The 12,848-nt window shown below is 40.7% G+C and overlaps 1 protein-coding gene across 2 annotated transcripts in view; it reads left to right on the top strand.

Annotated features, from left to right (window-relative positions):
- cnnm2b (cyclin and CBS domain divalent metal cation transport mediator 2b) overlaps window positions 1-12,848 on the top strand; it is a 59,613-nt gene that overhangs the window by 43,790 nt on the left and 2,975 nt on the right. For both annotated transcript variants that reach the window (XM_077525335.1, XM_077525336.1), the window contains exons 2-5: window positions 3,529-3,672; window positions 8,882-9,019; window positions 10,504-10,673; window positions 12,547-12,640. In XM_077525335.1, coding sequence (XP_077381461.1) covers window positions 3,529-3,672; window positions 8,882-9,019; window positions 10,504-10,673; window positions 12,547-12,640 — 546 coding nt within the window. The remainder of the gene's footprint in view (window positions 1-3,528; window positions 3,673-8,881; window positions 9,020-10,503; window positions 10,674-12,546; window positions 12,641-12,848) is intronic.

A 12,848-nucleotide genomic window follows, 5' to 3' on the forward strand; every position in this document is an offset into this window, starting at 1 on the left:
ATTCTTTGTTTTCCTAAGAAATTCTTCTGTAATGGGTTTAGGGCTTTTCTATAAAGCGGTGTTGTAAATATGACTCCAAGCCTTTTGCATTTTCATTCTGCTGCGTCATCACCTTTGCTGCATTGCATCTTTGCACACGCACTTTTAAGCTAGGAAATCCCAATTCATTTCCAAGCCTTAAACGTTGTCATATGTGCGTTACCTGAGAGTTTATCCAAAGGATCAACTCTGCACTGGATGCCCGTGTTTCTGTGTTCAGCCTACCAGGTTGAGTGCACCGCAAATGAGTGTGCTGTCATGGTGTTGTGCGGACGCAGAGCGCTGCAGTGCAATAAAACTCTCAGTGATGAGCGTAGACGTCCTCTCTCTCTCTCTGTGCAAAAGCTGTGTTAGCCAAAAACGCTCTGAGTCATGCTCTGATTGATGTACCCGTGGCCTCAATGAAATAAACACACGCGCGCGCGCCTGGTTCCACACAAACACGTTGGACACCCTCCGTTATTTGCGCCCAGGTAGCTGCATGCAAACGACCCATTCCGAGACAATCTGATCACACAGTGGAGGCTTCGCCTTGTTCTGTTCCTTTGCTTGGTGAGAATATCGCTGGGGCGGAATGGAAACTTCATTTTGAAGGGGGCTAATATTAGCCTGGGCATGTGGAAAATTCCTTTTAAATGATCACAAGCTGAGAAAAGGCAAAGAATTTGTTTAGCGTTTTGCTTGACAGTCTTCACTGAATACATGCAGTTTGTTTCTCTTTTTTTCTGGGTGGCACGCAGGAGGGTCCTGGGAACACAGATGCAGAGGAAGGGGGAAGAAAGGGCTGTAATGATGACATGCAGGACTCTATGACTGTCATTGGCTGTCGCTTGTTGTAGGCTTGAGTCTGTTCAGGCTACTTGGATCACAGTGACTTGTTCTTTTTGCTCGAAAATGCGCAAATGCCACTCCACAGTACCTACTTGGCGCACGACTGACGCTTTTACCCTGGCAAAGTGGTACTACTTGTAGTACAGTATTCAAAACAGCAATAGTAACCTATGACACTTTTAAACCACACTTCCAGCCGAGTTCGACTTGTCTCTCATTTGTCGTTTTGGTTAGGGATGGTCGTTTTTCTGCTTCAAAATGATGTGCCTTGTTTGTTGCGAAAAAACGGCATAAACTATGGATGGTATCAATTCTAATTTCCTTAATCAATTTGATTTTGTTTCACAAGAGTTCAGTTTGATCTGATTTTGATTTTTTTTCCCAATTCAATTAAATTCAATATGGAATTGATTAATTATGGAACAAAAATTTTTCCTCAATATCAAGGACATGATAAAAACACAAACATTAAATTACAAAGCAAATTTTGCGGAGGTGGTAACTGGTCAAATGATTTAGTATATTAATGAAAGTAATGTGATATAATCACTTAAGTGTATTGACTTTGGTAGGAATGAGATGAAAATATGTTCATAATTCTAATTCAATAATTGTAAATAGAAGGATTCCGAATTGTCTTAAAGTGCAATAAGTCTGGTCTTTCATTAATTTAAGAAAATACTTGTAAATTATTATATAATATAAAAAATATATTTTATAATATAAAAAAATACATTAAAAAAAATCTTTAAAATTCAATTTTCTTAGGAGTTTATGGAAAAAACGAAATTAAAATAATCGATTCATGGTTTTGTGAATCAATATCGGGCTTCAAAAGGAAAATTGATTCGATATCGTTTGTTTGTTTGTTTGTTTGTTTTTTAAAACTTGTTAGTGTGCTTTTGAAGAAGTGCTTCTTTGTTGTAAGGCGAAATTCAACCTTTGATGTCCACCGTGGGACACGATAATTCCTCGTGAGTTCAATGCTGCCACTGTCATTCAATGTGCATTTTATGCACGTATTTTACGTAAAAATATTCAGAAAAAGTGCTATAAAATCATAATTGCTCAACATAAGTTGGCAATTTTTTTCAGGGAAAAGTTTAAATTATCCATATCACAGAATAGCTGGTTAGTTTTTCACAAGTTGTGTTTCTTTAAGATATAAATAGAATAGAAATAGAATAGGGACATTCAGTTCAAATCCTTGTTTGTATTTGGAATGTCATTTGCATTGCTGGTGAAAAGACGAGTTCATTATAGCATTTTTTACATATAATAAATAATACCTGTATCACAGTTTCAGCAATAGTACATGATACTGTTATCGTGGTAGAGAGAGTAGGTAGAGGACGTCTTCTTCTTCTTCTTCCCTCTTTCTTCTTCTTCTTCTTCTTTGGTTTGGTGGACAAAGGTCACCAAAACAGTTCTTGTGCACTCAAAACACGTTTTTCTTTTCCATTTCCTGCTCGTAATCGTATCTGCAACATAAAACCCTTATCGGTACACCCTGAAAATGTTCGTGCTGTGTTTAGCATTTGTGAATTTGGTGAACTCCGTTACACCTCCGATACATCTGGCAATTTGGTGACAGAAAGTAGACTGGATGTTAGACCCACTAAAACCAAGTCTAAGTGGTGACGCAGCCGGTGTAACGTAATTTTTGATCAAGGTGCAGGCAGATAGATTGTTGTGTGTGGTGAATGCCATTGTATTTCATTTTTTTCAATATGACAACAGTGTGAGACAATCCCTCTTAATTATTGCGGAAATCAATTCACAGAATGAATTATCATTGCCTATGACCAGAACCAATGTCGGGTGTGTCTGCACGGACATTTGTTGCTGTGGACGGCCGGCAAATGTTGCATTGTTTCTTCATTTTTATCCTCAAAATTGTCAAAATTTGTTTTGATATCTTAAATAAGTTTGTAATGTCATTACTGCAAGGTGGAGCTGGAGTCGTATAGTACAGGATTCACCAATTCCGGTCCTTGAGGTCCGGAGTCCTGCAGGTTTTAGATATTTCCGCCTACCAACACACCTCTTACTAAAGATCAGGATCATTATCAGGCATGCCGATGAGCTGATTATATGAATCAGGTGTGCTTGTGGGCGGGAACATCTAAAACCTGCAGGACTCCAGACCTCGAAGACCGGAATTGGTGAACCCTGGTGTAGTAGTAAACATGTGACTTCCAGCCGGTAGCCGGGTCAGGCATTCGGTTCCCTGAGTAATCAATTGTAAAATATTAGTTTGTGACAGCTATTTACTGGTAAAGCTATCTAGCTGAGCTAGTTCTATGCATTGGAATGAGCGCATGATAGAAGGAATCTGTTGTTGATTTGGTCACCTTTGAAGAATAGATTTGGGACAGACTCAGTGCTGTCACACTTGCCTTTTTTTTCAATTAATAGTTTTCAGTTGTCTAATTTCAACATATACCTATCTGATACATGTCAAAACAACTGGAAAAGTGGGCTGTCTCAATCCATTTGTTCCCTTGTAAGTCCCCCTCCCCTCCTCCCAACAGAACACCGCCACCCCTAACACCACCCACTGCTTGACCTGTATTTCACTAACAAACATAATATGACCCTAACTTTATAACTTGCCTTTGTGTTTGTGTGTCTGTGTGTGCATGTATGATTTGCTAGGAAAATCCCATCTGGCCATAGTTCAGAGGGTCAACAATGAGGGTGAGGGAGACCCTTTCTACGAGGTTCTGGGTATTGTCACCCTGGAGGACATTATTGAGGAAATCATCAAGTCAGAGATCCTGGACGAGACAGACTTGTACAGTAGGTTTCCCTCTTAAAGTTCATACCAGCTTAACTGTAGTCAAGGTCCAAACTTTAAGTCCTATCTAAATCACAGTATAGGTTGTTCCAAGTTGATATCACATATTTGCATCGGAATGGATCACACTGCCATGAGTAATACTAAAACCCAAAGATGATTCGGAATCAAAACTAATAGTAACTCAAGCAGTAATAAAGCATGCCTTGTTTTGATTTATTCCCACAGAAATGTCACATAACATACGTTGGCATCGGGCCGAAGCCTTGTACCTCCAAAATTGTCATGAGAAGCAAAAAACGGTATGTTTGTTCAACTGTTAACATTATCAAACAGAGTAAGCCATTTTGGTCAATAATCTGTAAAATCTGTGTGGTATAGGATATATTTGTGGGAATAAATGTGAAATTTACCAAATTGTGATTTATGAGGTTTCGGCTAGACAGCAGCGATATGCATTTTTTGTTCATCATTTTGGAACGGACTCGAAAGCCTGACTGATCTTTCTAAATCCAGTGATGATTTGATTTTTTTTTCGTTTTAACTCTTTGACTGCCAAAAACGTTTAATCACGATTAATAAAATCACAATGTATGCCGCCATAAACGTTAAATGACGTCAACTGCGTTTTTTTTTTGTTTTTTGTTTTTTTTTAATCAATGAGCAGTGCAACATCTAAGTGCAGCGCTGCCTGGTCAATAGGTTGTGAAATCAAAAACACTCACTAACTATGGCCACCAGATGGCAGCATTGTATCTCTTCAATGGGCTGCCCGTGTATCAAATTACAATGAAAGATGACAAAATCTGATGAAATAGAACGTTTTCAAGGATGACGTGAATGATAACGTTTTGATAACGTGGGGCAGTAAAAGAGTTAATAATGTTACTCACAGGTAACAACTGCAATCTAATCAACATTGTCATAGCATCTAGTAGAACTTGTTGGAACAGTTTTTCAAAGGTCCAGATACCGTTACATCAATTTCTGCACTTCTTTACAATTTGTAGTATGTATAGTTAACATGGTTTAACATATGGTTATACCACTTATATACATTTAATTTTACTGATATCAGCATTTGAATTTTTGGTAATTAATTATCATTCAAAAGGTAATTGTTTCAAAGAAAATAAAATGTCTTTTGGGTCCTAAATGAAACTTCATGATTTGCTAATGCTAATTACATTCATGGATAGATAGTATTTTAATCGTATTGCTCAATAAGACTTTTTCCCATGAAAACTAACACAAACGTATATTATTGTCTTGAAAGTTTCTTTTTGCTTCTTTTACAAATAGGGCCCTATTTTCGGGCCCAGTGCAAGTCTAGGACAAAGCGCAGTCTAACTACGTGGATGGGTGGAGTTTTTCTTTTTCTTTTGCTATTTGCCTAGATTTTGCACAGGTAGAAGGGTGCATATGCGGCGATGTGGGATGAGACGCACCAAGTTCCTGGCTCCCCTCATTCGCATTAAAATCAAGGTGGGGCGCGCACAGTCATGGCGGAAGCAGAAATTGTTGTATCCATACATGAGATTGGCATGCGCAGTGTATTAAATGGGTAAATTGCAATATGGATCACGTAGTCTGCCGTTCATGTAACATGACCCAATCATGTATATGTGTAGAACGCCTAGCAAGGCATAGCGCGGTCTACCAAATTCTCACACATGCTAAACTAGACATGCCCTGTCACGAAAGTGAAGATTCTTCCATTTTTACGCAAAGTGAAGTCGACTTTCTGTCACCAAATTGTCAGGTGTACTGCGGCATGGCGGTTTTGTCTGTTAGAATGCCCAGGAAGGTGCAACACGGTCCAACACTATTAGACCAGACTTACTCTGGCACGAAATTGAAGATAGCCCATTTCTACGCTGAGTGCACAGGCAACTCTCTACAAAAATAGGGCCCATAATTAGGGATGTCCCGATCAGATTATGTAATTGGAAATCGGGCCCAATCACGTGGTTTCTGATTCGATTTGAATCGAACTCTGATCAGGACTTGGATAAATATGAGGTTATTTTTTATATTATTTTATTGGGCAGTGGCACCAAGTGACATTTTATTTTTCCACACAGTGCATGCGGCATGGCGTCACTTTACTACAGTGACACTATTAATGCTATCGAGCGGTGGGGCGAAACAAGGAGACAACGCCGAGGTATTTGGAAGTAGATGATAAGAAGTTTTTATCATCAACTTTAATCTGGAAAATGGAGACTTGCACTGTGTGCAATGTGAGCATTTCGTGTGGCGAAAAGGATATACAGCAGATGCAATGCTGCACTTCATTGACCGGCAGCCCCGCCGCCATTAGGTACTGGCGACTTCGACGTGCTTTGTGCCACCCCGCGAATTGACCTGCGCTGCCTGCGCCGGCGACTCTGGAGTCTGGATGCCCTTCGAAGGGAGCCCGGCGCCTCGCCTAGCCGAGCGCGAATTCGGAGGGTCGGACCTCCTAGCAGGGTCTCCAACTCCCGCCTGGGCGTGCATGTTTTTATAGCATAGAAATGGGCATCAGTGGGTCTGAAGCATTCCTAATTGCAAGTATGAGTGACTGATTTCTAGAGCTTTGATGCCTATATTAATTTGCAAGTTGAAATTAAAAATAGATGTAACTGGTGAGAGCGACACTATACTTGAGTGGTTCGAGCATCTTTCAGGTTTAAAACGATTTCAGCCGTAAAAGGAAGCAGCGTCTGTCATAGCGAGGGCATGAGCGACTACCACAAATGAGTTAGTGTTCCCCCTTGCCCCGCCCTCTGCAGTGTTTTTAATGTTTGACTACATCTGTCTATTAATATAACAACATTTAGAGAGCGATTGAAAAATAAAGACATCAAGAAAAATGGCATTTATCCACATACAATGTACGCACAACTACCGTAAGTGAGCTGACTGCTTTCCAGCTTGGCATAATGCAGGCATCCCCAGTCCAGCACACCTGATTCGTATAATCAGCTCATCAGCAAGCTCTGTGGAAGCCTGATAACGATCCTGTTCTTTAGAATCAGGTGTGTTGATGTATTATGCGTAGAATTAAGGTGTATTTATCGCTGTCTCCAGCCGCTTACTGTGCAAGAAGGCCAGGGTTGCCAGATTGATACTGTGTCAAATATTCCCCACAATTAATACTGTTTACTGTAAAATTGTTGTGATTAGCAGGAGAAATGATTGATTGGCAAGTATGCGCACTATGCCCAAGTACACTGGGCGTGATATTGCAGAACCAGAAATAGACCCGCTTTGGCAGGTAAACCGTAAGATCTCTCATTGCAGATGATGTAGTTGGCCGTGCCTGTGATGTGATATGGGCAATTGGAGAACTCGTGTTGCATTCGAGGATGGTTGGAAGTCTGATATATCCGAGTTGGTTTTTTCCAGTTCCGACCTGAAAGCGTTCGAGACGAAAGTAAACAATCAGAATGGCGCATAGTGATAAATTGTTTTTTATTTTGGTCCTCAAAACTCATGTTGACCTCCAGCAAACTTGCCTTCTCGCAAATTTGCTTCATCATTGTTGTTATCTTATTTTATAAGCATTTTACACAGTTCAATAGTTCACCGTATAATTTCAGGCAGGTGTGTGGCATACTATAGTGGCATACTGTCATGTATGTTGCGTTACGTGAAGTTATGTCGAATATTTATGAATGAAGAAAGCTATCTAGTTTTATACTCGAGTAAATTGTGTTTTACCATTCACGGTATGTGTTTCAAAAGGGGTCGCCATTGTAGAGTTATGTCACCTGTAGTCCGTCGGTGAAGTCGGAGTCCTTTTTTTTTTTTTTTCGCAAGTGGAATTTCCGAGTTCAAGGGGGCGTTCTCGTACACACTTCCTGGTTTGAACTCGGAAAAGTCCGACTCCCGACCATCCTCGAATGCAAATCCGAAAAGGAGATCCGGAACGCTTCCTTCGTGAGCGTTTCACCACATAAAACGATTACTGCTCATTTGTGCTTTCGAGGGGGCGTGTCCCTTGGTGAATAACGACCGTGGAGCACTTTAGCGACTCAATAAAAAGTGAGCACCGCCGACTACCTCCACATTTTCCTGGGACTATACAGTCGTGGCACTATTTTCTCCTTTTTTTGAGGTACATGATAGCACTTTTGCTTCTTTAGTGGCAATCTGGCGGCTGTAAGTTGCGCTAAAGATAGCTTTGGCATGGATGATAAACACTGTTGCTACCTCGGTACAATTCAACAGCAAGTAAATACAATTACCAGCACTTGTATGCTACTTCTTTGCTCACTATTCTGTCCCGGCTGGCCTTGTTGTTGCGCTCGGGGTGACAATAGCGAGGACGCTTTGTGTGATGTAGTGCGTACTCGAAGCCGATTGGCTCTCGCGAGGCGAAATGCGAATAAAAGTTCAATTTTTTAACTTTGCCGAATATGCGAGTGTGCAGATATTCCTCACGAATGTGCAGATTTTCGCTGTCGCGACCGCGACCCAGCGTGCCAAACACGTCCTCTGCGCCGCCCCACGCACTTTCGTTCCGGTGCGCGCGAAGTCCATTGACTACAATAGAATCGCGCCGCTGAAACGCCTTCCGCCGCTTTTGGTGTGAATGTAGCATTAGACCCATGACTGAGCGTCCATGTGTGACCCCCCACGCCATACAGTAAAACAAATGTCTCCTCACCTTATAGCTTTTTGCCCTTATGATTTGAAATGAATGTGACGGCACCCTGAAGACCCAACAAAAATGCTTTGTGAGGGATTCAATCCCACTTTACAATTAAGGTATAAAACACACTTTGGGTAACACTTTACACATGGCACAATGTGATCCTTTTTTATTCGTATTATTTTCATTAGTATTAGTATTATTATTATTACAAAAAACATTTGAGTGCTCTTCTGACCATGTTGCAGGTTTTTCTGTTAATGTTCAGTGGATGTTTTTGACTTGTATCTTCTCATGAACAAATATGAGCAGTTACACAATGTTTATATGCTTCATTGTTGTTCCCATACATATGGTTTGAAGTAATGCTGGGAATGTGGTACGTAGCCCCCTATAGTTTTCTTTTAGTTCTGGGAAAGACACCCCAGTTATGTTTCCAGAAAAGGCAATGAAGTTTGGGTAACTCAAGTTTAGTCACCCTGTGACCTGGGGGCGACTATTTCCATTAGCGGAGTGACATGGCAGACTGACTTCTTCATGCCTTCTCATCACTTGTCACTTTCTGTCTGCAGCTGACAACAAGACGAAGAAGAAAATCACCCATCGCGACAGGAAGCAGGATTTCTCGGCCTTCAAGCCGACCAACAATGAAATGAAGGTTAAAATATCACCTCAGCTTCTGCTGGCTACCCTGCGTTTCCTAGCAACAGGCAAGTGGGCTGCGTTGCTGCTTCGCTTCCACCCCCCCAATATGCCTTGAGCCCCGTCGCCGTCAGGAAAGTTGTGCGTATGTTTGCAGTTTGTGTGCACGTGCCTGTATGTGCTGAGAGTTTGGGGGCAGTTCTTGGTTGCATGTTTGGGTTGTGTTTGTGAAGAAGGCCTCAAAACACAGGTGTCTATTCAAATTTGTTTTAACACCACCCAATTTACTTTTACGCAATTCTTCTGCGTTAACGTTAGCGATAGCATTTTTAGCCTCCGTTGTGTTTAGTGTCGAATTTGAAGTATTTTCATTCAAGTTCAACAAGGAACTGAATACTTGAAAATTGCTATTTCTTCAAGTGCAGATGGATTGTCTTTCACACTTTGAGCTAATAGCTATGCGTTGATTATATTCTTCTAAAGGTTAATGGGAAAGTCAGCTCCTGGTAGCATAGCTAGCTGCTAATCACAGTTGTACCGAGTTGATGGTAGAAGTTTAGCACACACACAGTTCCATTCCTAATGCATCATTTCTTTGTTTATGTCAGAGATTTGGTTTACTCAGTGGTTGTAAGTTCTTCTCGCAGTTTGTCCTTGTAAGAGTGTTCCTATCTTTACAGCATAGATATAAACCCAAACAGTATAAAAGAAGGAAGTGTTGAGCAGCAGGAAGGGATGACTGATGAATAGACTTGAAAGCTATGAAACGATAAAAAAATTCAGATTAATAACATCTTAGAATTTTGATTAATCACTTAATTAAAAAGGCTTTTTATCAACATTTTTTTTTCCCGCCAAACTTGCACCTATTAAGTATTACATTTAATGTTATGAGAATGTCTTCCACATTTTTGATCCACTCCACGGTTTCGTCCTCCTCTTTTTCTAATCAGTTAATTACTTGCCTAATTTAACATTTTTAAAGACCCCAATATTTTGGCTAGAACAAATATTCTGAATATCATACACAAACATTTATTAATTAAATGCTTTACTTAAATGCATGTTACGTTTATTGCTCAAACCCAACCTGTGCTACCTTTAACGTAAGCATCCACTGTCGGCTACAGGATCATCTGTGGTCAAAATTAATAGTGTGATTAATCTGTGTCAATACATGATTAATGCGATAATTGTTTGTGATCAATCAATGTGTTAACGCTTTAACTTTGACAGCTCTAATCCAAGGTAAAAAAAATAAATAATCTAGATTTGAATCAGCAACAAACTGTAAATCTTGCTGTGGATACCATCCATCCATCCATCCATTTTGTTGGCCGCTTATTCCTCACAAGGGTGGCGGGGGGTGCTGGAGCCTATCTCAGCTGGCTCTGGGCAGTAGGCGGGGGACACCCTGGACTGGTTGCCAGCCAATCGCAGGGCACACAGAGACGAACAACCATCGCTGTGGATACATGAATGATAATTATTGTTGTGTGTTCATTCCACTGTTCAGCTGTCATTCTCAGCGCCTCCTTTTCTGTCTCTGTAGAGGTTGACCTGTTTGCACCACCACAAATGTCTGAAAAGATTCTCCTGCGCTTGTTGAAGCACCCCAATGTCATCCAGGAGCTGAAATACGATGAGAACAGCAAGCGGGCGCCGGAGCACTACCTCTTCCACAGGAACAGACCTGTGGACTATTTCATCCTCATTCTGCAGGTGAGTGGGATTGCAAACATTCACAAACATCATCCAAAGAAAATCCTTTTACTTGGGGTCAATATTCATGTGAAGCTGGAGATGGCAGGCAGTTGTTCATGGTCATGAGCGAGCCATTACAATAAACAAGTATCCCGTGAGAGGAATCTTGCCTTTTGGGTGTGCTAGTTTGAATCCCAATGGAATAATACAGTAAATATCAGTGCCTTAATTGTTCAAATGTTGATTGTTGAGCATTCTAAAAAAAAATTATTTAAAAAAATAGAAAGAATGAAATTTAAAAAATGGTTTTATTTGTTTCACTTTGGGGACACGAAGACCCAGAAGTGAGTAGATAAAAAAAAAAAAAAAAAAAAAAAATACCTCGGAAATTAGATGAAGGTGATGAATGTATTCTCCACTCTAGAGTGAAAGTGAAAGTGACAATTTACAGTGATAAGAAAAAAATATGGAGACTTTTTTTATGCTGTTATCAATTAAAGATCCTTTCTTTGTTCAAATTGTAGACTTTTACTTTTTAATTTGGTGAAGGATCATTTTTGCCTCATCAGTTCTTAAAGGCGAAGTCAACCCCAAATAATTTTCTTAACAATATGTTCTATGCAGCCACACTAGTCTAAATTCGGTTTTCTGGTTAATATTGCGTTAGTGGAATATCAGTTAAGCAGCAAAACAATTAGTGTTGTTCCGATGCCGATACTGGTATCGGCAGAGGCGCTGATACTGCATTAAAACTTCCAACGCTAATATAGGATTATGGATGCAGCATCTTGTGTCTTGCTCGTGCACTACATTCACTGATATGTGACATGCTTACTGCATGCCGATCTAAGATATCCTATTGGCCCTTGAATGCTCTCAACCAATGGCAGGACAGCTTTTTCATGTTGAGGAAAAAAAAAAAAAAGGTATCGTCGGTAAGGTATCGGTATCGGCCAATACTGCAAATCTGGGTATCGGAATCGGTATCGGGGCCAAAAAACGGTATCGGAACAACACTATAAAAAATCCAGCAGTTTTTGAAATGACATCACAGTTGCTCAGGTCTTATATAACAACCAATCACAGCTCAGCTTCAGAAAACAGGTGAGCTGCGATTGGTCCTTGCCTGATCCCAGAGCAAATAGCATCTTCAGTCGACAGCAAGTGGGCAAAATGGCCGCTCTCTGAGATGAATAAATGTAATATTAATCAGAATGTCATGTTTAGACTAGACTCGGGTTCGAGTCCAGGCTCCGGCCTTCCTGGGTGGAGTTTGCATGTTCTGCCCGTGCCTGCGTGGGTCTTCTCCGGGTACTCCGGTCTCCTCCCACATTCTAAAGACATGCATGGCAGGTTAATTGGATGCTCTGAACTGTCCCTAGGTGTGCTTGTGAGTGTGGATGGTTGTTCGTCTCTGTGTGCCCTGCGATTGGCTGGCAACCAGTTCAGGGTGTACCCCGCCTACTGCCCAAAGCCAGCAGAGATAGGCTCCATCACCCCCCGCGACCTTTGTAAGGAATAAGCGGTCAAGAAAATGGATAAATGGATGTTTAGACGAGTGAGGTCACATAAAGCATATTATTGCCAAGACATGTTTAACGTTGACTTCCCCTTTAAAACTTTCTCACGGCATTTTTTTAGATTTTACTCAAAAGTGCCGCTTAAAAAGAAGTCTTTTAATTTGGACTCAATTTCCATTTTTGAGAAAAATCATCAGAGAATTCTGACTGTGAACTGACATTATATGTGATGTCATCATATTGTTGGCTTTTTCTTTGGCATATTAGATTTCCATGGGGAATGGTTTGTGTTTTGACATATGAATGTTTCACTGAATATAAAAATGGCGCCGTTTATTTTCCTTGTTGCTGCCTGGATGTGACTTGTGCAGGGCAAAGTGGAAGTGGAGGCAGGAAAAGAGGGGATGAAGTTTGAAGCAGGCCCATTCTCCTTCTATGGGATGATGGCGCTCACTGTCTCGCCAGGTGAACACTGATTACACAACGTGATTGCTTTTTCTTCAAGTCACCAGTATCTAAAAAGAATAAATAAATAAATAGTAGCAATATCTCAGAATTATTTAGTGCTCCAAGCTTTGTCAGTCAAAATTTAAAAAGCCTTTTGAACCTCTTGCAGTGACAGTAGTAGTGATGCCCTCACTCCTCTTGGTTCATTCATAAACTTCTCAACTAT

This window comes from Festucalex cinctus, chromosome 6, assembly GCF_051991245.1.
Source record: "Festucalex cinctus isolate MCC-2025b chromosome 6, RoL_Fcin_1.0, whole genome shotgun sequence".
Taxonomy (NCBI): domain Eukaryota; kingdom Metazoa; phylum Chordata; class Actinopteri; order Syngnathiformes; family Syngnathidae; genus Festucalex; species Festucalex cinctus.